Raw genomic sequence first — 27,221 nt, forward strand, 5'->3', positions numbered from 1 at the left:
TGCAGTCATGGTACAGTGCAATACCTACATTGCTGCACCAGATGGCGCCATATTAGTGAAGAGTGTTCAATGAACTCACATTCTGAAATTTCATATGACATACGGTATTGAACATTTAATAGTCTTTGAACAAAATCCTCTTTTATCTGACCATTGTTTAATAACTTTTGAGTTTGCCCCTGCAACTCTGGAAGAAGGGAGTGGGGGTGCATGTGTTGGTTTAGTCCTGACCCCTGCTGTCCGTCACGTCGGAGGCCATTGGCATTAGCGTAACCTGTTGATTCCCGAGGCGACTCAGATTCAGGTAATAAACATAATGGACAGAAAAAGGCCAAAGGCGCTTATTTGAGAAAGAAAAGGAAAGAAGAAGAGGAGAAACGGTCCAAAAACAAAGGTATGTAGCTAATGTTCCCTCTGTAGCGTACGACTGTAATTACGTTATGAAAAGGCGCTAACGTTAATTGTTTAGCGGTCATTAGCTTGTTTGCTGTTTTGTGTGCTGGTTATAATTAACCTGAACATTATCTGAGTTAACATACATGTAAGAGTCACTTAAGAGTTAATTCATTTGTAATAATAAGTTAGTTAAAAAAGGTTAAAATATAGTTAAATTAATTTCATAAGAATTCATAATTATTGTGTTTTCCAAAATGCATAATTTAGTAACGTTTGAACTTAGAAAAAACTTTTATGTATTTTCGGCTTCCGACAATATTACGTCATTTGTCACTGCTTGCACGTTAAGGTCAGATTGCAGCTAGAGACGTCGGAAGCAACACAGTTTTTTGACCGAGCCATATCGAGTCTAATGTATGTGTATTTTTTGTGTTTTTTAAGTAAACCTTCAAAAAGAAGATTCGGTTTCACTCGTGTTTTTTCAATTACTGGTTGTTAGACTGGCAGCAAAAGTGGTACAAGAGGACTCGCACGAAACGGAGTGCCACTACAATACATACATACCAATAACTGTGTCTACACTTAAGCCATCAGCTCCTTTGCTGTCATTGCTTTGTGACCATTTGGTTGTCGCTGCGTGTATTTGGCCTTAAAAAGACGGATGTTGCCCACATTTCGTTATTTTCTGTCTCAGTATAACGTTAATAGAATTTGGGCAGTGAAGCATTTCTCCCCGTTGGTTAATCTGTAGGTTAATATCATGTAATAGGCGTAATAACATTAAGTGATAGCTAATGTATTTAAGTGTGCCGTTCATGCATGTTTACACTGATGCACTTTTCCAGCAACACTGCTAAAATATTTTGGAGCCTCCTGCCCAGGATGAGTCTCCAGCAACAGAGGCCTCATCTGGAGCAGAGGATCAGGAGATCCCATCCACCTCTACGGCTGCTGTGGCTTCTATGGCATCTCCTGCCATGTCTCAGGAAGGCCATGAGGAGTTTGCTGCTGCTTCTCCTCAGCAGGAGCCTATAGGTGGATGGTGCTTTGCTGTCATGTGTGTGTGTGTGTGTGTGTGTGTGTGTGTGTGTGTGAAGATAGAAGTAGCAGTGTGTTTTATCTGTGAATTTTACCTGCCTGCAGACATTTTTTCCTGTTAGTTGTGATTAATCCAGTTTTGCTATTTCTTAAAACCATGTTTTGTTCCACTGCTGTGTGCTTTGAATAATGTGCCAAATCAAATGTGCTGTTCTACAGAAATGATTTATTTCTAAAGCACTTTAAAACAATATATATCTTGCATATATTTATGGTTGTGCACTTTAAATTTGTTATTTAATGTTTAGTTTGTTTTATTGTATTTTTATCTTAATAAAGTTTATACATATACTTTTCACCCGATGTTTTCTTTGGATTGGTGGGGGCGTGAGCCAGTGCGGGGGGCAGGGGGGCACCACAGGGGCTGTTCGCCCAGGGCGCCATTCAGGCTAGGACCGCCACTGAGAACAAACATCCTGTCTCTAAAAGAGGCTTCATAAAAAACGTTATAGAGGTGTGGACTTCTTACATGTTATGAAGACACTTGTGTCCAGGGGCCCGTTTCATGAAGCAGGTTATGTGGAAACTCTGAGTATGTTAAGCCTGAAATCAGCGAAACCCTGAGTTAAGCGTTTCAAGAAGCGAGGTAAGTTAACCCTGAGATCGGGGTAAGTTCAGGAGTAAGTTAAGCCCGTTTCATAAAGCGAGCTAACTCACACTCAAAGTCTGTTACCGCGGTAACTTAGTCTGTGAACGTTACCTGGTCGGGAGCAGGTTTTATCCCAGAAACCCTGAGTTTGTCTCCGACTCCTCCCCTTTACGGAACATAAGCCTGAACCGTTTCCTTATTCACTGAGTCTCCGTCGAACCTGCTAAGTTTACGGAAATCGAGTGTGTGTTTCTGGAGGAGCCTGTAGACGAAGAAGCAGTACTGATTCACAGAGAAATGTGATTGTGTCGGGCGAGGATTTTCCGAGCACGTCTGGGTAATTTTTCATCCTGTCCCGACTTTTTATATGAGCCTTATCGTTTTTCGTTACAGTCACTGCAATTCATCCACAACCTCATCCGTCCTGTCATCACTCACATCACCCACCGTGGCCGTGAACTCACCACCGAGCAGATACTTTGCGTTGCAGTGAAGGAAACGGGAGTGTTTTATACAACACTGGAGATGCAGAGCACATAAGTAAAGCACCTGTTTGCAGAGCTGTCAGAAAGCTGAGCCTCGCTCTGAAACGGTTTCTCTCAGTTTGTCTGGTTTTTCCTGTCCACAAGCCTGTGAGAGCCATCAAATGGGACTGCGGGTAAATAATTTCAAATGAATAATAATTTTTCTGTTAACATGTTGCTGAGACCTCTGGGAGAAAAGACTTGAATGTCTTTTAGGATTTCCAAATGAGATTGGCTGCATTGATGGCGCTCACATTCCTATCACTGCTCCTTCACAAAATGAATATCATGTGAACAGGAAGTCCTCCCACAGCATTAATGTGCAGGTACACACATTGACTACTACCTTTAAATGTCAGAGCACAAACATTTCAACTAACCTGTCTCATTTTCTGTGCTGTTAAAATCATTTGTGATGCAGCTCACATCATCACAAATGTGGAAGCCAAGTGGCCTGGGTCTGAGCAGGACTCCTGTATATATCGAGGGTCTACTCTGAGCAACAGACTGGACTGTGGCAAGTGGCCTGAAACACTGCACTGGTGGCTGTTTGTCACTGTAAAGGTCTTTGAAAAATATCTGTACTAAATAAATGTGACTTTACTTGCAGGAGAGATTGAAGGCTTCCTTCTGGGTGACAGGAGTTACCCCTGCCAACCCACACTCATAACCCCTTACCCAGACCCTCAACCAGGCCCCCAGCAGCACTTCAATGTGGCTCACTGCAGGACCAGAGCCAGGCTAGAGATGACTGTAGGCCTGCTGAAAGCCCGTTTCCAGTGCTTACGTCATCTCAGAGTAACCCCTGAGAGAGCCTGTGACATAAGTGTGGCTTGTGTTATTCTCCATAATATTGTGAATTAGAGGAGAGCAACACTCTGCCCTACAAACAGAAGACCATGAGGAGGACCCCATCCACCTCCCAGAAAACCAGGATGGAAGAGCAATCAGAGATCTCATATGCAATAATCATTTTCCAGGTTAAATCAATAAAAGCACGACCACACTGTCACACATTGATTTTATTTAGTCTTCCTTATATCCTACAGACAGAGAGAGACAAAGAGAACATTTTTCTGTTAGTTTTTCATATTGTTCCAATAATAAATTAAATTTACCTGTGACTGCACACCCACCTCTAAGTTGTATTTAAGTATCTCGATTTCCAGATCTGCCTTTTGGATCTGGCGGTCCAAGTGCACCATTTCCTTATCTGTTATATATTATTCTACATGTACAATTGTACAGAATTAAACTGTGTTGTTTACTGAAACTCTCACTGTGTTCATTGGTGCTGCAGAGTTTGATGGACGCTCTTCATGCTGTCCAGTTACGCTCTGTTAAAAAAGGATAACATGTCAATATAAATCCATACAAGAATGTCACATGTACATGTAAAGCTGATCTAATATGATACCTCTGTAGGCCTTTCTGTGACAGCAGACACAGTGTCTTCATCTTCATTATCCTTTGAAGACAAGCATTTTATTCTGTGAACTTTACACCACTATTGGTTATGAGTTTTGGTGTGTTGAGTGACATACAACAGGTTGGAGTCTGGAGTCTGCCCTCTTTCTGTTGGCCAGGCAGGAGTCAAATGTTAACTTCACCACATTAATTAATGAAACATTACAGAGAACAGAATGTGTGGAAACATCATGTGGGGATGAAAGAGTTGTACAGTATTAAATCATTTAAATAGTTTGACATGTCAAATGTTAGCAAAGTGAGATACAACCAGGCATGTTATGTTTCAGCCTCACCTGACTGAATTATATTTTTTTATTTCACCCGTTTTTCACCCCCTGGGTTGCACCTACATGAACAGAGGGTCAATACCATATTTTACATGCAATATTTTATGAGTGATTAAACAAAATTTACGCATTGACTCGAGCAGTGATTTTTTTTTCCCCACGCGTTTTCGCTTTCCTTTTGCCGCAGGTGTTACTTTTTCCGGATTATATACCGATATTCACCGTACGCCTCCATCAAAATTTCCAGCTCCAGCGGTGAAAAATATGCTGAGCGCTTTCTTTCCCCTCCGGCCTCCGTGGTGAATCAGTGAATTGGGGCTCCATTGATGAGGGCTTTTTGTAGAGTCGCGGTGCACGAGCTTGCCTCAACATACTCAGAGTAAACATACTCAGAGTCGACAAAACTAATGCGAATCCGCTTTGTTGAAACAGGAAACTCTGAGTTTTTCATCTCAGGGTTTGTCAACTCAGAGTTAACATACATACTCAGAGTTTGTTGAACCTGCTTCATGAAACGGACCCCTGGTGGTGACTGGCTCAGATGAGCTGCCTGCTGGGATTCCCTCAGCCACTGGCCTTCCAGTAGTTTGGCTAAGGGCCATCTCCTCTGCCTCTGTTAGAGGTGGTGGTGCAGGTCCTCCACCCGTTTTAGGGGCCTCTGTCCTCTTTCTGTTGGCCAGGCAGGAGTCAAATGTTAACTTCACCACATTAATTAATGAAACATTACAGAGAACAGAATGTGTGGAAACATCATGCGGGGATGAAAGAGTTGTACAGTTTTAAATCATTTAAATACATTTAAATAGTTTGACATGTCAAATGTTAGCAAAGCGAGATACAACCAGACATGTTATGTTTCCACCTCACCTGATTGAATTATATTTTTGTATTTCACACGTTTTTCACCTCCTGGGTTGCACATGAACAGAGGGTCAATACCATTTTCTACATGCAATATTTTATGAGTGATTAAACACAAAACTTACGCATTGACTCGAGCTGATTTGTTCCCACGCGTTTTCTCTTTCCTTTTGCCGCAGGTGTTACTTTTTTCCGGATTATATACCGATATTCACCGTACGCCTCCATCAGAATTTCCTGCTCCACAGGTGTAAAATATGTTCTGCGCTTTCTTTGCCCTCCGGCCTCCGTGGTGAATCAGTGAATCGGGGCTCCATTGATGAGGGCTTTTTTATAGTCGCGGTGCACGAGCTTGAGTCAACATACTCAGAGTCAACATACTCAGAGTCAACATACTCAGAGTTAACATACTCAGAGTCAACATACTCAGAGTCAACATACTCAGAGTTAACATACTCAGAGTCAACATACTCAGAGTCAACATACTCAGAGTCAACATACTCAGAGTTAACATACTCAGAATCAACATACTCAGAGTCAACATACTCAGAGTCAACAAAACTAATGCGAATCCGCTTTGTTGAAACAGGAAACTCAGAGTTTTTCACCTCAGGGTTTGTTAACTCAGAGTTAACATTCATACTCAGAGTTTGTTGAACCTGCTTCATGAAACGGACCCCTGCTCTCATTACTCGCACCTTGTCTTGATAATTAAGAAGCTTAATCATAAGAGTATGCGGATGTCCGCTCGGGTCTTGTCGGTCGGGCAGTCTGTGAGAACGTTCAATAACAACGGGGTTCGGAAATGTGTCCGGTCCGAAGATTTGGGGCAGCCAGGTTTGAAGGAATGCGAGTTCCCCACTTTCACTGTAAACAGTATTAGCAGGGCCAACAACAAAACACCACTCGGGTTCAGATGGGGGAGGCCGTTCCTCCCAGTGTCACTGTAGTCGCACACGTTGGCATTGAAGTCCTCCAGTAGAACTATGGAGATCCCAGTCGGAGCAGCTTCCAGCATCCCTCCCACAGACTCCAAGAAAGCCAGCTACTCTGCACTGATGTTTGGCCCATAGGCTGAGACAACAGTGAGAGACCTATCCCCGACCCGAAGGCGCAGGGGAAACGACCCTCTCGTTCAACACATGGCGGTTGAGCTGGGGGCCTGTTTCGGTATAAACAGTAGAGACAATAGATGCAGTACCATTAGATAAGATTGTAGCAGTTTTTTTCTATTGAAAAACCTTTCTGTCAGTATTTCTGGCATTACATGCCAGTTTACAGGATTTGTCATTTTGGTTTCACACATCAATTCAGATTCAGATTCTCTCTGTCTCTCTCACAACTCAACTGGTCAAGGCAGATAGCTGCCCACATTGTGCTGGGGTCTGCTCTGAGGTTTCTGCCTTCTAAAAGGCAGTTTTTCCTCAACACTGTTGACAAGTGCCTGCTCATGGGGGTTTTGTCTGGTCTCTCTAAAACTCAAATTAAAGAGTTTGGTCTAGACCGGCTCTAATTGGAAAGTGTAATGAGACAACTGTTGTTGTGATTTGGTGCTACATAAATGAATTGAACTGAATTGAATTAAATTCATCAGATATTCTGTTTAATGTAAACCTGCTGCACAGCTGAATCTACTTCCAAATTCAATACATGTGCAGTTATGGTACAGTGCACTGCCTACATTGTTCCACCAGATGGCGACAAATTAGTGGAAGAATGTTCAGTGAGCTCTGAAGAAGAACATGAGTATTTTCATCTCAGGAAAACTCTGTCTGCAGGATTAAAGTATACTGAACAAAGAATACATGTTTGTCCCCAAATGTTCTGTCCATTCTTGAACCAAATGCAGAATATGTGACTGATGAACACAAGTCTTCATTTTAGAGTCAACTGTCAACATACTCAAAAAAATCAAGTGTCTAATTTGTGTGGACACCACAAAATAATTCAGTCTCAAATCAAATAAAAGTCAGTAAAACACAAATGAGCATAAACTCCCTGAGCTTCTTATATGATTTGTTCACAGGTTAAACATGACGCACATTTCCATCATTTCAATCAGATCAAAAATATCAAAGTGCTGTTTTCTTTGTTGCTCTGGATTACTCACTGCAAGTGTGAATGTGTGTGTGTGTGTGTGTGTTAATGTACCAGCCAAACTGTATTTTGTGGTCTCAGCAGCGTGCAGTAACAAAACTGCTGAAAAAACAACAAATAAACTGGACCAGATGAGGAAACAAAAGGCTTCACACTGGACGTTCAGCACATATACTTGGAAATAAAGGCCTGTCTTCAAATCTCTAAGTTAATGTGGTACATACAGTCTGACTGATGCTCTGAGCTGCTGCATACACAACGTGGACCAATGGCGTATTTCTCTTGCTTTTGGGATTTCTCCTGATGCTCATGATGGCCAGTCTGACTGTTACTTCACACGTCTGGTGCATGTTGAGACCCTGAAAGCTGCCTTCACCCCACAGGGCCAAAGAGATGTGGTGAAACTAATGAATATCAGCTAAGACTTTATTGAGGGATGAGTTCACATGTTACAGTAGAACAAAAGAAGGTTAAAATATCAGGAAACAGAAAAAACATCTGGTTGAAAGAAACAAATACAAAATTAAGGAAATAAGAAAGATGACATTAAAAAGCTACATAGAACGCTTTACATTATCCTGGACTATAAGAGAATTGTGCAGGTATTTGTGCAAAGAAAAGAATTAAAATAAAAAAAAAAGTAAATATAAATTCAGAAATCCCAGATGATCATCATTTGTGCACAACATAGGCTGAATAAATGTCAGATTACACACAGAATTCCTCCTACTGACCATCAGCTGTCTAAAATACATGCCAGTTGTTTGTGATGCCTGTAACTGAGGTGGTTTGTCCTGTGAACACTTTGTTCGTGTATTTAGTCTTACCTGAACTGACAAATTTGGGGTCTCCTCACCAACAAAAACACTGAAGTGATGTAAGCCAGCCAGTGGTTGGCATAGCAACGTCATGTGTTTGTCTGTCTTTTGTTGCACTTTGAAGGCTGCTGCACAAGCTTTAAATGACAGCTAAAGTTTAACACAAGGTTTTTAAAAAGGCAGCTGAAGTGTAACTCTTATGAAGAAACACGGAAACATCAGAGTAGAAATGCGACGCCTGTTGAGATCATCTGCTTTTGCTGACTGTGCAGTACAAAGCAGCTGGATCCTGTCCAGTTTGCTGACCTCTGGTTCTGAGGAGGGAAAAGATAAAAGAGATAAGAACATTTCCATCATAACTTAACAGTAACAATAAGAAAAACAATGAATGCATTTCAAAGTCTTGTCATTGTAAGAGCTGCTCACCTCGGGGCAGTACTGCCACTGTTAAATCTGACAGCAGCGTACTCACTGACTTCCTGCTGCTCCATGTGTCTGGGAAGCCCAGCTGGACTGAAGTTGGAGTAGAGTGGAGTAGGATCTGCCCGGTTGTTGGAGAAGTGGATGCTGGCGTATTGAAGTTCACCCTGCTCCTCCTGATCAGGCAGACATGAACAAAAGTACTTTCAGTGTGACAGAAACAAATTTCTGTAAACGTCAAAAGAGCAACATGAAGTCCTTCACAGTCTGATGAGTTTTCTAGAAGCTCTAAAAGACAGCGACTCAGCAGTCTGAATGAACAGGAAGCAGTTTAAGTTGTCTTTTCTTTTACAATAATATACATAACTGTTCTCACCTGTTCCCTGTTGTCTGCTCTCTCTTCAGCCTCAGAAGATTCATTGGACGTCCTCTTCTTTCTGCTCAGGAGAATTAATTAAAACATAAATGACTGAATGTTTCACTTCTGACTGTCAGTGATTTGACCTTCAGTGATTCAGAGCTGCTCACCTGATCCACAGGTAGACAGAGAGGGATATGACAGCCAGGAGAACCACAGGGATTGTTCCAGCAGCTGCTAACATACCTGATGCTGCAGATGCTGAGAAACAGTGATCTAGAAAACAGACAGTTAATTAGGCTGTTACAACATGACTGGAGTCACAGAAGGTTAAGAAGCTTCTCAAAGTGCGTCACCACTTCATTAACAACATCCCCATGCTGAGGTAATCATGCTGATGCCACATGATGTCTTATGTAGCTGAATGTGGACAACCGACCTGCCACAACAGTCAGATGTAAGGTGTTCCTCTGACTTCCTCTTATGTTCTGGGCTTCACAGGAATAATTCCCACTGTGTTCAGCTCTGAAGTCAGTGATGGTGAAGTTCTGTCCTGATGCTTTTGGTGAGTCTTCATTCTCCTTGTACCAGGTGTAATTAGCTGCTGGGTTAGCATCACTGCTGCAGCTCAGAGTCACTGAACTGCCCTCCACTATCTCAGCAGAGGGACTCACTGACACAGAGGGAAGCTTTGGACCATCTGGAGGAGATAAATGATTTGATTTGACTCAAACTGTTGCTTTGTGTGTCAGCATTTTAGACTGAATGTGGTCTGACAAATGGATGTGAAGCAAGCAGAGCTGAAGAAAGTGGACCTAAACAGTAAAACTTCTCGTTCTGCTTCTTCTCCTGCAAAGGCTGAACACATTCAGGATGTTTGTTGTTTTTAAACAAACTGTTTCACTCACATTTCACATCCACAGAGATGGACTCAGACGTCGTCCTCCCCAGCTCGTTCTCAGCTGTACAGTAATACTGTCCAGAGTCAGAGGACTGGATGGACCTGAGGACAAGCTGGGATTTAAAACTGACTCCATTTCCATTAGTTTTGTACCAGGTGTAATTAGCTGCTGGGTTAGCATCACTGCTGCAGCTCAGAGTCACTGAACTGCCCTCCACTATCTCAGCAGAGGGACTCACTGACACAGAGGGAAGCTTTGGACCATCTGGAGGAGAACACATTGAGAACAAAGAGGACAGAAAGGCAAGTCATTAATCACAGCCTGGACAGCTTTTCTTGTACAGTTCTCTTACAAGTGTATGGTCACATGACCACTTTTGTCCATGGTTTCCTAGAAAGAAAAGATGGCTCCACTTCTCCAATAGCACAAATCGACCCACTTATCCCTTCTTGTAAATCTATTGTTGGCCTATAGGTTTGGTGAGAGTTTGGCCTTGTGTTGTTTGTGCGAGTTTGATTGCTGGATCAACCAGAGAATCCAACTGTCTCTCTTCTATTTCCCTGTACGTTCATGAAGCACATTTCAGTGCATCGACTTTGTTGCATGAAAAATGTGATTCTCTTACTGTTCAAACACACTATAAGAGAAGAAGGAACTTTTGATACTCACACTGGACATTTAGAAATATGGACTTAGAGTCCAACTCTCCGAACTGATTCCCAGCTTTGCAGAAGTAGTTCCCTCTGTCCTCTGAGCTGATGGAGCTGAAACCATAGGAGCCTGATGATCCCTCAAGCAGTTTTTGGTTCTCCTTGTACCAGGTGTATTTAGCTGCTGGGTTAGCATCACTGCTGCAGTTCAGAGTCACTGAACTGCCCTCCACTATCTCAGCAGAGGGACTCACTGACACAGAGGGAAGCTTTGGACCATCTGGAGGAGATAAATGATTTGATTTGACTCAAATTATTACTTTGTGTGTCAGCATTTTAGACTGAATGTGGTCTGACAAATGGATGTGAGACGTTGGAGTGAATGTGAAGCAAGCAGAGCTGAAGAAAGTGGACCTAAACAGTAAAACTTCTCGTTCTGCTTCTTCTCCTGCAAAGGCTGAACACATTCAGGATGTTTGTTGTTTTTAAACAAACTGTTTCACTCACATTTCACATCCACAGAGATGGACTCAGACGTCGTCCTCCCCAGCTCGTTCTCAGCTGTACAGTAATACTGTCCAGAGTCAGAGGACTGGATGGACCTGAAGACAAGCTGGGATTTAAAACTGACTCCATTTCCATTAGTTTTGTACCAGGTGTAATTAGCTGCTGGGTTAGCAGCACTGCTGCAGCTCAGAGTCACTGAACTGCCCTCCACTATCTCAGCAGAGGGACTCACTGACACAGAGGGAAGCTTTGGACCATCTGGAGGACAAGATTTAACAAAGATTAGCAGCAGATTTTAAGAATGTATTCATCCACACAAAGACCATTTTCAAGTCATTAAACCCTAAAAGATTTATACACTGGATGTTGTTTCTGAATACTGAATATTACTCACATTTCACATCCACAGAGATGGACTCAGACGTCGTCCTCCCCAGCTCGTTCTCAGCTGTACAGTAATACTGTCCAGAGTCAGAGGACTGGCTGGACCTGAAGACAAGCTGGGATTTAAAACTGACTCCATTTCCATTAGTTTTGTACCAGGTGTAATTAGCTGCTGGGTTAGCATCACTGCTGCAGCTCAGAGTCACTGAACTGCCCTCCACTATCTCAGCAGAGGGACTCACTGACACAGAGGGAAGCTTTGGACCATCTGGAGGAGAACACATGAACACATTTAACTTCTGATTTCACTTTGTATGCTGACAGCTGAGGTCCACATCAGAAAGGAAGACTCAAGACTCAAAATGTCCAACAGCTGTCCAATAGAGCTGAAGACAGGAGAGCAAGAAAATGACGATACAGAAACAGAATATCAGAATTTCTATGATGATTTGTACTTTTTTGTGAATTTTTTGTGATCCAAAGAAGTTATAAAGTCTAATGTTGTTTTGTAAATTTACTGAAACTTAAAGTTTACAGTCAAGGCAGCAGATAAAAGATTGTAGACGTGTCTACAATCTCATGAGGCAGTGATTTAGTTTTCCTCCAATTCTGCACAATGAACCACCAAACACCACTGAGTTCCATGTAGTTAAGGTCCAGTACAAAAGGTTAAAGGCTCCTCCAGACGGTGTGTTAGTGGAAGACTGGAAGTAAACTCACACACTGGAGGAGAGCGGAAGGCCTCATATCCTTCTACAGCACAGGAAAAGCTGTCTGCAGGACCAGAGGACACTGAATAAAGACGAGATGTTTGTCCCTCAATCTTCTGTCCATTCTTGTACCAGATGTAGTGAAGACGTTCAGGTCGAGGACATCTGCTGTGACACTTCAGCTCTGCCCAGTTAGAAGACTGGGAGACCCCTGATCTGCTCACCTTCACCTGGACATCTAAATGTGCTAATGAAGAACAGAAGTCTTCATTTTAGACTCAACTGTCAACAAGCACACACACACACACACACACACACACACACACACAGACGTAAGTGGGAATAAATATTCAGAAAATGTTACCTGTGACAGACAAAGTGACTCCAGGTGAACCAGTAAATCTCTCATTATGTTGGCTTAATTTGAACATGAACTTGTACTCAGCTGAGTCGCTCTCTCTCAGGTCTGTGATTCTCAGAGTGCAGTTGTTGTCACCACACTGAAGGATCACACGACCTGAATACTGTGGGTCTGTTTCCACATCCACAGGTTCATTTCTGTTCATTTTAACAAACCAGGTTGCTTCCTCAACGGTGGGTTTCAGGCCATTCATACTGGATGGGTATGTGTAGGTGCATCTCATGTCCACTGTTGATCCTCTTAAGGCACAGATCTCAGTAGGAGTGTAAGTCACTGCCCAGCCATCCTGACCCTGTACCACTGTAACACAGAGCACATCAGGAGTCACAATCAAAATGAGGAACTTCAGTTCACAGTCAGCTCAGAGGACAAAGTGGATCAAACTACCAATATGATTTGGGGGAAGGTGACCTGGACAAGCTTCAAGATCCTCAATTATCAGACCAATCATGCATCTGTCTAACTAGAACTGAACTGGAACAAATCTGTTATCAGCTGTTGATCACATTTTATCAGTGTTGGGACACAGGAATATTTGTTACTTCTGGTTGTTTCTGCTTTGGTCCATTCATTCTACAAACTGTCAACAAAATGTCTGAAAAGTGAATCTCATGAGTCAACAAAAAGTCCTCCACACACAAAGCAAATGAAAGACATTTTACATCCACTGTGAGCACAATTATTAGGCAAGTGAGTATTCTGACCATATCATCATTTTATGCATCATGTTTACAACTCCAAGCTGTATAAATTTAAATACTTATTGTATTTAAGTATATCACTAAGATATTGGGGCGTAATAACAGAACCATATACGTTTTGTTACAAATAGTCAACAGGGTCGCAAAAAACACGTTGAGAGAAAAAGATGCAAATTAACTGGCCAGTAAAGGCCTTCAAGATGAAAGAATTATGACATGGCCCCCTTCCTCACCTAACCTAATTGAACAGAACAGAATAGAACAGAACAGAACAGAACAGAACAGAACAGAATAGAATAGAATAGAATAGAATAGAAGCCTTTCTTGTCACTACAGTGAGATGTCGTTCAGAGCAGGCCAACAGATGCAGAGGAAGAAGCAGTAGATTAGAGCAGGTAAATAGAATAAAGGTTCTAAAATGTACAACAATATGTACAGCTAGAAATATAAACAGATATACAAGCCGATCTAAGAAATATTTACAGTTGCAAGGAATACATAAATAAGGTGCAGAGTATGCACAGCAGCATAGTGGTATTGCACAAGTCAACGTATTGCACGACTGAGTAGTATTATTGCGCAACAGTACAATCATGACAGCAGAGTATTGCACAGCAGAGTAGTACTGGTATACACTGAGGTGCAATGAAGCAGCAGAGAGAACTTGTGGTTCCTTCTTAAACGGGAGACATACGGTGAAGGAGAACAGTAAACCTCTCTGAACAGTCTGGGAGGGTGTGGTTGCTGCTCCACAACAAGCTAATCGTCAACAGATCGAGAAACTGACAGACTCCATGAATGGAAGGCTCATGACTGTTATTGAAAAGAAAGGTGGCTTTATTAGTCTTTATTTAGTCTATTAGCTTTACTGACCAGGATAAGAGGACAAATATTCATTATGAGAGAGTCTGTGTTTGTCTTGGTTAGTTCTCTCTCTGTTCACTCTGTGCTCAGGCTGCTGCTGACTGACGTGTGAAGACTAAAAAGAAAAGCAGAACACTGAGGCGTGAGAAACTGTTTTCAGCAGCAAACTTTGACATAAAAAAAAAAGGTGAAACAACCGTCAGCTCTGAGGGGGGAAACATCACACTGAGGTCAGACAGCACAACATGAACTAGCAGGGTTTGGTGCAGACGTATGATAATATGAGAGCCGTTCAGTCAGTATGTGGCGACTTCACTGTGAGACCAACATCCCTCCAAAAAACTTCACTGTCATAAAAGAAGCTGCAGAGAGAAACTAATCGTCCTCCACGAGAGCTGCAGCTTCTACAAGCAGGGTCGGCTTTAGAGCAAATGAAACAGGCTGAGGAGGAAACAGTTAGGAACAAAAGCCACAATATTCTCACTTCACAGCATGTCAAAGTGTTTAGCACACAGCTACTTTATGCAAAAGACAACAGCAACACATGTTGGCCAACACAGCAGAACATCTTCCTGATATTCATTACAACTGACACAAAATCAAACAGAAATGATCCAAAGTGTTTCTGGGAAGTTTTCCCTTCACACAACTCTGATCCACTGATTTCCACATGTGAGCTTCAGCCCACATGTTGCCACATTCCCCTCTTTGAATGCAGTGAATGTAACTGTAGATATACAGTACCTGACACAGAGAGGAGGAAGACAACAAATCCACTGGCTGCTGCACTTAAACTCATAGCTGCTCCTCTCATCTCTCTGTGAGGCTTCACACACAATAAAACATGTCAGCAGATGAAATAATAAGTACACAGGAGGTCCACAGTATCAGTCACATCAATAAATAATTCTACTTACTCTGAAGAAGGTCGTCGTCCTTAAAGACGTCTTTCCTCTACGGTCAGTAAGCAGAAGGCAGATGTGAGGCTGTTGAGCGGCTTCGTTTCCTTCCTCTTTAGATTATTAACATACATGACGAGCCAAGTGCCAGTAAACGCCCACTTCACAACAAAGCTGCGCTGTGTTACAAACTCTAAAGGTGTTCGTTTCTGTTAACAAAACATCAACATGTGACACACATCAGCAAGAGGACTGGGAGGATCCGGCATGGACACACAATGCTGATATAATGATGTTAATCAGAAGACGTTTTAATGACTTTGGGCTGTTTAGGTGCTTCAGTTGGACAAACTGAGTGCAGAGATGTCCAACATATAAACTGGGATTAAAATAAAGACAGGAAATGAATCACATGTAATTTGTACTTTGTCATTTGGGTGGACTGAGCCTTTAAAGCAGACAGTGGAGGAAGCACTCAGAGTGATGAAGCCTGACTGTGACACACAAACTTCACCACTAGAGGACAGTGTAACATCACAGATACTGAATCAGGACTCTGATCCTGGAGCTGTCCAAGGTCCTCCATGTCTTTCATGCAGCAGTGGGGACAGACAGTCAGTCACCTTTTATGATTTGTCGTTTTCTACATTTCTTTTCCTCTCTGTGTGTTTTCTGCTGGGTTGCAGACATTGACTGAAGTTGTAACAGTTACTGTTAGAGTTTCACATGTTGTCTTTCATAAATAAACTTGCTGAGGTCCAAGAGATCCTGAAGACTCTGCGTTGTGTCCAACTGCAGTTACAGACCTTTAAAACAGTACAGTTCAATACTTTTCTGTTTGATTTTCTTCTTTATTTTTTAATTGACTGACAATTTTCTGGTTATTGTTATGGCTGAAACTTTCCTTCACTCGTTTGTCATTCTTAAGATCCTCACAAAGGACACACACACACACACACAGGATGTGTTGAGCTGCTAAACAGAAGCCAAGTCTCACCTGCGTATTGAAGACACATGCAGCCATGGCACAGTGCAATACCTACATTGTTCCACCAGATGGCGCCATATTAGTGAGGAGCGTTCAGTGAACTCACACACTCCACTCTGTTCACCTAAACAGAGACAGACATGACAAAGAGACAGACAGTTTGATGCTTCACACAGACAGACTGAAACAAAAACACATGAGTGGATAAACTCCTGGTGCCGTTTGTATCAGGGATCAGATTAACTGACTGAGACTGCAGCTGTTATTGTGCTGTGACCAGTTAAAGCAGACTGCTGTGGCTGTAGTGTGTTTAGTGAGTCAATAAAGGAGCCCACCTGACATTTAACCAGTGATTCTAGGAGTTTTGGTGAGACAGGCACTTTAGATATTGGACAGTAGCTGTTAAGATTCCAGATATCACCACTTACTGTAGTGCTGCTCCACGAAGCAGGAATAATGTCTGTTCCAAACATTTTGTGCCCAGTATGGACAGATTAGGGGGATGCTTAGACAAAGAAGATACAGGCCAAGATTATCTGCACCAGCAGTTTGGCAGATTTTAATCTACAGAGAGCTTCTGATACCTCTGATGTGGAGTTAACAGGAGCTGAGACAGTTTGGACTCCATCTGGTGGATCTGCAACCACATCAAATTAAAGACCAGGGGCCCGTTTCATGAAGCAGGTTATGTGGAAACTCTGAGTATGTCAAGCCTGAAATCAGCGAAACCCTGAGTTAAGCGTTTCAATAAGCGAGGTAAGTTAACCCTGAGATCGGGGTAAGTTCAGGAGTAAGTTAAGCCCGTTTCATAAAGCGAGCTAACTCACACTCAGAGTCTGTTACCGCGGTAACTTAGTCTGTGAACATAACCTGGTCGGGAGCAGGTTTTATCCCAGAAAGCCCGACTTTGTCTCTGACTCCTCCCCTTTACGGAACATAAGCCTGAACCGTTTCCTTATTCACCGAGTCTCCGTCGAACCTGCTAAGTTTACGGAAATCGAGTGTGTGTTTCTGGAGGAGCCCGTAGACGAAGAAGCAATACTGATTCACAGAGAAATGTGATTGTGTCGGGCGAGGATTTTCCGAGCACGTCTGGGTAATTTTTCATCCTGTCCCGACTTTTTATATGAGCCTTATCGTTTTTCGTTACAGTCACTGCAATTCATCCACAACCTCATCCGTCCTGTCATCACTCACATCACCCACCGTGGCCGTGAACTCACCACCGAGTAGATACTTTGCGTTGCTCCGCGTTTCTGCAAACGGGAGTGTTTTATACAACACTGGAGATGCAGAGCACATAAGTAAAGCAGCTGTTTGCAGGCCTGCAGACTGTCACACATTCATTTAATTTAGTCTTCCTTATATCCTACAGACAGAGAGAGACAAAGAGAACATTTCTCTCTTAGTTTTTCATATTGTTCCAATAATAAATTAAATTTACCTGTGACTGCACACCCACCTCTAACTTGTATTTAAGTATCTCGATTTGATCTGGCGGTCCAAGTGCACCATTTCCTTATCTGTTTTAATCTGTTTAAGGAGATGGATTCTGTATAACTGGTAACTGGAAATCCATAAGAATGACATTAAGTCATATTGTTCTACATGTACAATTGTACAGAATTAAACTGTGTTGTTTACTGAAACTCTCACTGTGTTCATTGGTGCTGCAGAGTTTGATGGATCCTCTTCATGCTGTCCAGTTACGCTCTGTTAAAACAGGATAATATGTCAATATAAATCCATACAAGAATGTCAGCAAACGTCCTGTCTCTAAAAGAGGCTTCATAAAAAACGTTATAGAGGTGTGGACTTCTTACATGTTATGAAGACACTTGTGTCCTGGTGGTGACTGGCTCAGATGAGCTGCCTGCTGGGATTCCCTCAGCCACTGGCCTTCCAGTAGTTTGGCTAAGGGCCATCTCCTCTGCCTCTGTTAGAGGTGGTGGTGCAGGTCCTCCACCCGTTTTACAGGCCTCTGTCCTCTTTCTGTTGGCCAGGCAGGAGTCAAATGTTAACTTCACCACATTAATTAATGAAACATTACAGAGAACAGAATGTGTAGAAACATCATGCGGGGATGAAAGAGTTGTACAGTTTTAAATCATGAAAGATGAAAGTGACATATTTTGTCACTGGAGGGAACTCACTCCAATGAAATTTGTTCTCTGCATTTAACCCACCCAAGTGACATGCACACACACACAGCAAACCCGGGGCAGTGGGCGACCGCGTGCAGCGCCCGGGGAGCAGTGGGGGTTAGGTACCTTGCTCAAGGGTACCTCAGCCATGGACACCGGGACGGGGAATGGAACCAGCGATCCACCGGTTACGGGTCCGACACCCTAACCGCTGATCCATGACTGCCCCTTCATCATCAAATCATTTAAATACATTTAAATAGTTTGACATGTCAAATGTTAGCGAAGTGAGATACAACCAGACATGTTATGTTTCCACCTCACCTGATTGAATTATATTGTTGTATTTCACACGTTTTTCACCCCCTGGGTTGCACCTACATGAACAGAGGGTCGATACCATTTTCTACATGCAATATTGTGTGAGTGATTAAACACAAAACTTACGCATTGACTCGAGCTGATTTCTTCCCACACGTTTTGTCTTTCTTTGGCCGCTGCTGTCGTGTTGATTTTTTTTCGGAATATATCTTCATATTCGCCGTACGCCTCCATCAGAATTTCCTGCTCCACAGGTGTAAAATATGTTCTGCACTTTCTTTCCCCTCCGGCCTCCGTGGTGAATCAGTGAATCGGGGCTCCATTGATGAGGGCTTTTTTATAGTCGCGGTGCACGAGCTTGAGTCAACATACTCAGAGTCGACAAAACTAATGCGAATCCGCTTTGTTGAAACAGGAAGCTCTGAGTTTTTCATCTCAGGGTTTGTTAACTCAGAGTTAAGGTACATACTCAGAGTTTGTTGAACCTGCTTCATGAAGCGGACCCCTGGTCTTGAGGCTTCTGAAGCACCTGCCAGACGGCAAGAGTGCAAACAGACCACAAGCAGGGTGGGAGGAGGCGCTGGTGAGCCTTCTTCACAAGGCTGGAGGTGTTGGTGGTCCAGGTCAGGTCCTCTGAGATGTAGGTCCCCCGGAACTTGAAGCTGGAGACACGTTCAACCGTCATCCCATTGATGTGTATGGGGGCATGCGTGCCTCCTCTCTCCCTCCTGAAGTCCACAGTGAGCTCCTTTGTCTTGCTGGTGTGAAGGAGCAGGTTGTTGTCTGCACACCATGTGGCCAGGTGCTGTACCTCCTCCCTGTAGGCCAGGCATCTCAAACCGGTCCACAGGAGGGCCGGTGTGGCTGCAGGTTTTCTTTCCAACCAAGTAGCAGCACACCAGACTTGACTCATTTAATCAACTGATCTCCGTCTTCAGACAGTTGATTGGTCAAACGGTGTGCTCTTGGTTGGTTGGCACAAAAACCTGCAGCCACTGCGGCCCTCCTCTGGACCAGTTTGAGATGCCTGCTGTAGGCTGTCTCATCGTCTTGCTGATGAGGCCAATAACTGTGGTGTCATCAGCAAATTTGGTGATGTATAAACAGTAGAGACAATAGATGCAGTACCATTAGATAAGATTGTAGCAGTTGTTCCCTCACCACTGTTGACAAGTGCCTGCTCATGGGGGTTTTGTCTGGTCTCTCTAAAAATCAAATTAAAGAGTTTGGTCTAGACCGGCTCTAATTGGAAAATATAACAAGACAACTGTTGTTGTGATTTGGTGCTACATAAATGAATTAAAACTGAATTAAATTAAATTCATCAGATATTCAGTTTAATGTAAAACTGCTGCACAGCTGAATCTACTTCCTCAAGTTACCTCAGAGTGACACCTGTGTGTGTGTCACAAAGTACAAGCCAAGTGTTTTCTGTAAATTGAATACACATGCAGTTATGGTACAGTGCACTGCCCACATTGTTCCACCAGATGGCGCCAAATTAGTGGAAGAGTGTTCAGTGAGCTCTGAAGAAGAACAGGGGTATTTTCATCTCAGGAAAACTCTGTCTGCAGGATTAAAGTATACTGAACAAAGAATACATGTTTGTCCCCAAATGTTCTGTCCATTCTTGAACCTAATGCAGAATATGTGACTGATGAACACAAGTCTTCATTTTAGAGTCAACTGTCAACATACTCAAAAAAAATCAAGTCTAATTTGTGTGGACACCACAAAATAATTCAGTCTCAAATCAAATAAAAGTCAGTAAAACACAAATGAGCATAAACTCCCTGAGCTTCTTATATGATTTGTTCACAGGTTAAACATGACGCACATTTCCATCATTTCAATCAGTTCAAAAATATAAAAGTGCTGTTTTCTTTGTTGCTCTGGATTACTCACTTCAAGTGTGAATGTGTGTGTGTGTGTGTGTGTGTGTGTGTGTGGTGCATGTGTGTTAATGTACCAGCCAAACTGTATTTTGTGGTCTCAGCAGCGTGCAGTAACAAAACTGCTGAAAAAACAACAAATAAACTGGACCAGATGAGGAACCAAAAGGCTTCACACTGGACGTTCAGCACATATACTTGGAAATAAAGGCCTGTCTTCAAATCTCTTTAAGTTAATGTGGTACATACAGTCTGACTGATGCTCTGAGCTGCTGCATACACAACGTGGACCAATGGCGTATTTCTCTTGCTTTTGGGATTTCTCCTGATGCTCATGATGGCCAGTCTGACTGTTACTTCACACGTCTGCTGCATGTTGAGACCCTGAAAGCTGCCTTCACCCCACAGGGCCAAAGAGATGTGGTGAAACTAATGAATATCAGCTAAGACTTTATTGAGGGATGAGTTCACATGTTACAGTAGAACAAAAGAAGGTTAAAATATCAGGAAACAGAAAAAAGATCTGGTTGAAAGAAACAAATACAAAATAAAGGAAATAAGAAAGATGACATTAAAAAGCTACATAGAACGCTTTACATTATCCTGGACTATAACAGAATTGTGCAGGTATTTGTGCAAAGAAAAGAATTAAAATAAAAAAAGAAGTAAATATAAATTCAGAAATCCCAGATGATCATCGTTTGTGCACAACATAGGCTGAATAAATGTCAGATTACCCACAGAATTCCTTCTACTGACCATCAGCTGTCTAAAATACATGCCAGTTGTTTGTGATGCCTGTAACTGAGGTGGTTTGTCCTGTGAACACTTTGTTCGTGTATTTAGTCTTACCTGAACTGACAAATTTGGGGTCTCCTCACCAACAGGAACACTGAAGTGATGTAAGCCAGCCAGTGGTTGGCATAGCAACGTCATGTGTTTGTCTGTCTTTTGTTGCACTTTGAAGGCTGCTGCACAAGCTTTAAATGACAGCTAAAGTTTAACACAAGGTTTTTAAAAAGGCAGCTGAAGTGTAACTCTTATGAAGAAACACGGAAACATCAGAGTAGAAATGCGACGCCTGTTGAGATCATCTGCTTTTGCTGACTGTGCAGTACAAAGCAGCTGGATCCTGTCCAGTTTGCTGACCTCTGGTTCTGAGGAGGGAAAAGATAAAAGAGATAAGAACATTTCCATCATAACTTAACAGTAACAATAAGAAAAACAATGAATGCATTTCAAAGTCTTGTCATTGTAAGAGCTGCTCACCTCGGGGCAGTACTGCCACTGTTAAATCTGACAGCAGCGTACTCACTGACTTCCTGCTGCTCCATGTGTCTGGGAAGCCCAGCTGGACTGTGGTTGGAGTAGAGTGGAGTAGGATCTGCCCGGTTGTTGGAGAAGTGGATGCTGGCGTACTGAAGTTCACCCTGCTCCTCCTGATCAGGCAGACATGAACAAAAGTACTTTCAGTGTGACAAACTAATTTCTGTAAACGTCAAAAGAGCAACATGAAGTCCTTCACAGTCTGATGAGTTTTCTAGAAGCTCTAAAAGACAGCGACTCAGCAGTCTGAATGAACAGGAAGCAGTTTAAGTTGTCTTTTCTTTTACAATAATATACATAACTGTTCTCACCTGTTCCCTGTTGTCTGGTCTCTCTTCAGCCTCAGAAGATTCATTGGACGTCCTCTTCTTTCTGCTCAGGAGAATTAATTAAAACAGAAATGACTGAATGTTTCACTTCTGACTGTCAGTGATTTGACCTTCAGTGATTCAGAGCTGCTCACCTGATCCACAGGTAGACAGAGAGGGATATGACAGCCAGGAGAACCACAGGGATTGTTCCAGCAGCTGCTAACATACCTGATGCTGAGAAACAGTGATCTAGAAAACAGACAGTTAATTAGGCTGTTACAACATGACTGGAGTCACAGAAGGTTAAGAAGATTCTCAAAGTGCGTCACCACTTCATTAACAACATCCCCATGCTGAGGTAATCATGCTGATGCCACATGATGTCTTATGTAGCTGAATGTGGACAACCGACCTGCCATAACAGTCAGATGTAAGGTGTTCCTATGACTTCCTATTATGTTCTGGGCTTCACAGGAATAATTCCCACTGTGTTCAGCTCTGAAGTCAGTGATGGTGAAGTTCTGTCCTGATGCTTTTGGTGAGTCTTCATTCTCCTTGTACCAGGTGAAATTAGCTGCTGGGTTAGCATCACTGCTGCAGCTCAGAGTCACTGAACTGCCCTCCACTATCTCAGCAGAGGGACTCACTGACACAGAGGGAAGCTTTGGACCATCTGGAGAAGAACACATGAACACATTTAACTTCTGATTTCACTTTGTATGTTGACAGCTGAGGTCCACATCAGAAAGGAGGACTCAAGACTCAAAATGTCCAACAGCTGTCCAATAGAGCTGAAAACAGGAGAGCAAGAAAATGCTGATACAGAAACAGAATATCAGAATTTCTATGATGATTTGTACTTTTTTGTGAATTTTTTTGTGATCCAAAGAAGTTATAAAGTCTAATGTTGTTTTGTAAATTTACTGAAACTTAAAGTTTATAGTCAAGGCAGCAGATAAAAGATTTTTATCCAACGTGTCTACAATCTCATGAGGCAGTGATTTAGTTTTCCTCCAATTCTGCACAATGAACCACCAAACACCACTGAGTTCCATGTAGTTAAGGTCCAGTACAAAAGGTTAAAGGCTCCTCCAGACGGTGTGTTAGTGGAAGACTGGAAGTAAACTCACACACTGGAGGAGAGCGGAAGGCCTCATATCCTTCTACAGCACAGGAAAAGCTGTCTGCAGGACCAGAGGACACTGAATAAAGACGAGATGTTTGTCCCTCAATCTTCTGTCCATTCTTGTACCAGATGTAGTGAAGACGTTTAGGTCGAGGACATCTGCTGTGACACTTCAGCTCTGCTGAGTTAGAAGACTGGGAGACCCCTGATCTGCTCACCTTCACCTGGACATCTAAATGTGCAAATGAAGAACAGAAGTCTTCATTTTAGACTCAACTGTCAACAAGCACACACACTCAGACGTAAGTGGGAATAAATATTCAGATGAAAATGTTACCTGTGACAGACAAAGTGACTCCAGGTGAACCAGTAAATCTCTCATGATGTTGGCTTGATTTGAACCTGAACTTGTACTCAGCTGAGTCGCTCTCTCTCAGGTCACTGATTCTCAGAGTGGAGCGTCCTCCACCTTCGTCAAGGACCTGAACACGACGCTGAGAGTCCAGCTGTGAGGGACTCTGCCACTGGAGACTACGTCCAGGACTGAACCACAATTTAGATTTAACAGGATAAACGACACTGTTGTAAGTGCAAGAAATGTCCACTGATGAGCCTTTGAAAGCACAGATGCGTCTGTCAGCGTACGTCACTTTGTTGCAGGATTGACCACGAACACCTGAAAGATAAAACAATTGTGTGAACAGTCACAATGAGGGTCTCCATATTAAAACACATGGAGTCATAAGGGTCCACTAGTGTGTTAGTGAAGACTTTATAGGACACTCACACACTGGACGAGAGGGGGAATCCTCATGTCCTGCTACAGCACAGGAATAACTGTCTGCATCACCAAAGTATCCTGAATAAGAAGAAGATGTTTGTTTCTGAATTTTCTCTCCATTTTTGTACCAGACGAAGGAAGGACGAGCAGGTAGACGACAACTGCTGTGACACGTCAGCTCAGCCCAGGTAGAATATGAAGATGGTCTCACCTGCACCTGCAGATCTGGATCAGTGAAGAAGAAACAGGAGAGTCAGTTTAGACAAAACTGTGAACACACACAACACATTTATATCACTGTTTTCACATGATGATGGATCATTCCTGACATGTTCTGTGACTTTAAATGTCCTGTGTGTCAAAAAGGAGCAGCGTGGCTGACATAGAGAGCTGAACCCCGATGCAGAGTCAAAAGGGCAGGCAGGCACTTTGAGTTCATCAGTACCTGTGACAGTCAGAGTTGTAGCAGGTAAACTCCTCCCCCATTCAAAGCTTCCTGCTGTGAATGTGAAGCGATACTCAGCTGAGTCGCTCTCTCTCAGGTCACTGATTCTCAGAGTGGAGCGTCCTCCACCTTCATCAAGGACCTGAACACGACGCTGAGAGTCCACCTGTGAGGGACTCTGCCACTGGAGACTACGTCCAGGACTGAACCACAATTTAGACCTGATGTATCTGTAGTAACTGTTGTAAGTGCAAGAAATGTCCACTGATGAGCCTTTGACAGCACAGATGCGTCTGTCAGCGTACGTCACTTTGTTGCAGGATTGACCACGAACACCTGAAAGATAAAACAATTGTGTGAACAGTCACAATGAGGGTCTCCATATTAAAACACATGGAGTCATAAGGGTCCACTAGTGTGTTAGTGAAGACTTTATAGGACACTCACACACTGGAGGAGAGGGGGAATCCTCATGTCCTGCTACAGCACAGGAATAACTGTCTGCATCACCAAAGTCGACTGAATAAGAAGAAGATGTTTGTGTCTCAATTTTGTCTCCATTTTTGTACCAGACGAAGGAAGGACGAGCAGGTAGACGACAACTGCTGTGACACGTCAGCTCAGCCCAGGTAGAATATGAAGATGGTCTCACCTGCACCTGCAGATCTGGATCAGTGAAGAAGAAACAGGAGAGTTAGTTTAGACAAAACTGTGAACACACACAACACATTTATATCACTGTTTTCTAGATGTTGAATATTTGGAAATAATTAACATAAGAATGAAAATGTCACCTGTGACAGACAAAGTGACTCCAGGTGAAGCAGAATATAAGCCAGCAGGTTGGTTTGTTATGAACCTGAACTTGTACTCAGCTGAGTCGCTCTCTCTCAGGTCTGTGATTCTCAGAGTGCAGTCGTTGTCACCACACTGAACATCCACACGACTTGAATACTGTGGGTCTGTTGTCAGATCCACAGGTCCATTTCCATCCTGTCGAGCAAACCAGAATGTTCTCCTAACGGTGGTTTTAGGGCCATTCATACTGGATGGGTATGTGTAGGTGCATCTCATGTCCACTGTTGATCCTCTTAAGGCACAGATCTCAGTAGGAGTGTAAGTCGCTGCCCAGCCATCCTGACCCTGTACCACTGTAACACAGAGCACATCAGGAGTCACAATCAAAATGAGGAACTTCAGTTAACTTCCTGTTTTATTCTCTGACTCCTGTTACAAATAATGTTTGATGACTTTTTGGATGTTATTCCTGAATGAAACCAGAGGGACCACAAAGAGACAGAAGTCCAAACACAAAGTGTTTGCTCACTTCTACACAGTCAGTGCAGAGGAAGAGTGGAAGATGTACACATGCTTCCTACACTTCATCTCTGTGTGCACTGAGGCAGGACATCATCCAGTCTGAAGGTGCAGTCAAGTCAACAGGAATGTATTGGACCTGTGACCTTTAATGTGCTTTACAGACCAGGATAAGAGGACAAATATTCATTATGAGAGAGTCTGTGTTTGTCTTGGTTAGTTCTCTCTCTGTTCACTCTGTGGTCAGGCTGCTGCTGACTGATGTGTGAAGACTAAAAAGAAAAGCAGAACACTGAGGTGTGAGAAACTGTTTTCAGCAGCAAACTTTGGCATAAAAATAAAAGCTGAAACAACCGTCAGCTCTGAGGGTGGAAACATCACACTGAGGTCAGACAGCACAACATGAACTAGCAGGGTTTGGTGCAGACGTATGATAACATGAGAGCCGTTCAGTCAGTATGTGGCGACTTCACTGTGAGACCAACATCCCTCCAAAAAACTTCACTGTCATAAAAGAAGCTGCAGAGAGAAACTAATCGTCCTCCACGAGAGCTGCAGCTTCTACAAGCAGGGTCGGCTTTAGAGCAAATGAAACAGGCTGAGGAGGAAACAGTTAGGAATAAAAGCCACAATATTCTCACTTCACAGCATGTCAAAGTGTTTAGCACACAGCTACTTTATGCAAAAGACAACAGCAACACATGTTGGCCAACACAGCAGAACATCTTCCTGATATTCATTACAACTGACACAAAATCAAACAGAAATGATCCAAAGTGTTTCTGGGAAGTTTTCCCTTCACACAACTCTGATCCACTGATTTCCACATGTGAGCTTCAGCCCACATGTTGCCACATTCCCCTCTTTGAATGCAGTGAATGTAACTGTAGATATACAGTACCTGACACAGAGAGGAGGAAGACAACAAATCCACTGGCTGCTGCACTTAAACTCATAGCTGCTCCTCTCATCTCTCTGTGAGGCTTCACACACAATAAAACCTGTCAGCAGATGAAATAATAAGTACACAGGAGGTCCACAGTATCAGTCACATCAATAAATAATTCTACTTACTCTGAAGAAGGTCGTCGTCCTTAAAGACGTCTTTCCTCTACGGTCAGTAAGCAGAAGGCAGATGTGAGGCTGTTGAGCGGCTTCGTTTCCTTCCTCTTTAGATTATTAACATACATGACGAGCCAAGTGCCAGTAAACGCCCACTTCACAACAAAGCTGCGCTGTGTTACAAACTCTAAAGGTGTTAGTTTCTGTTAACAAAACATCAACATGTGACACACATCAGCAAGAGGACTGGGAGGATCCGGCATGGACACACAATGCTGATATAATGATGTTAATCAGAAGACGTTTTAATGACTTTGGGCTGTTTAGGTGCTTCAGTTGGACAAACTGAGTGCAGAGATGTCCAACATATAAACTGGGATTAAAATAAAGACAGGAAATGAATCACATGTAATTTGTACTTTGTCATTTGGGTGGACTGAGCCTTTAAAGCAGACAGTGGAGGGAGCACTCAGAGTGATGAAGCCTGACTGTGACACACAAACTTCACCACTAGAGGACAGTGTAACATCACAGATACTGAATCAGGACTTT

General features: G+C 42.8%; 2 protein-coding genes and 1 long non-coding RNA gene across 7 annotated transcripts in view; 1 reads left to right on the forward strand and 2 right to left on the reverse strand.

Annotated features, from left to right (window-relative positions):
- LOC124050932 (titin-like) overlaps nt 1-27,221 on the reverse strand; it is a 226,840-nt gene that overhangs the window by 140,191 nt on the left and 59,428 nt on the right. For 4 of the 5 annotated variants that reach the window (XM_046373954.1, XM_046373948.1, XM_046373940.1 and 1 more), the window contains exons 15-21: nt 25,085-25,441; nt 24,738-24,956; nt 24,291-24,626; nt 23,852-24,076; nt 23,402-23,740; nt 23,069-23,296; nt 12,436-12,792 (exon numbers count right to left, since the gene is read on the reverse strand). In XM_046373954.1, the coding sequence (XP_046229910.1) occupies nt 12,436-12,792; nt 23,069-23,296; nt 23,402-23,740; nt 23,852-24,076; nt 24,291-24,626; nt 24,738-24,956; nt 25,085-25,441 (2,061 nt within the window). The remainder of the gene's footprint in view (nt 1-12,435; nt 12,793-23,068; nt 23,297-23,401; nt 23,741-23,851; nt 24,077-24,290; nt 24,627-24,737; nt 24,957-25,084; nt 25,442-27,221) is intronic. The other variant, XM_046373922.1, reaches the window with a different exon arrangement.
- LOC124051029 (B-cell receptor CD22-like) lies at nt 6,884-10,458 on the reverse strand. The gene is made up of 6 exons (XM_046374058.1): nt 9,827-10,458; nt 9,358-9,618; nt 9,089-9,194; nt 8,937-8,997; nt 8,567-8,736; nt 6,884-8,454 (listed from the first exon to the last, which is right to left on the reverse strand). The coding sequence occupies exons 1-6, from the start codon at nt 10,098-10,100 to the stop codon at nt 8,388-8,390; spliced, it is 939 nt and encodes a 312-aa protein (XP_046230014.1). The 5' UTR covers nt 10,101-10,458; the 3' UTR covers nt 6,884-8,387.
- Nucleotides 9,204-11,332, forward strand: LOC124051154. The gene is made up of 3 exons (XR_006841776.1): nt 9,204-9,303; nt 9,420-9,483; nt 11,197-11,332. It is a non-coding gene; the product is annotated as an uncharacterized LOC124051154 (long non-coding RNA).

This window comes from Scatophagus argus, chromosome 2, assembly GCF_020382885.2.
Source record: "Scatophagus argus isolate fScaArg1 chromosome 2, fScaArg1.pri, whole genome shotgun sequence".
In the NCBI taxonomy this organism is placed as follows: Eukaryota; Metazoa; Chordata; class Actinopteri; family Scatophagidae; genus Scatophagus; species Scatophagus argus.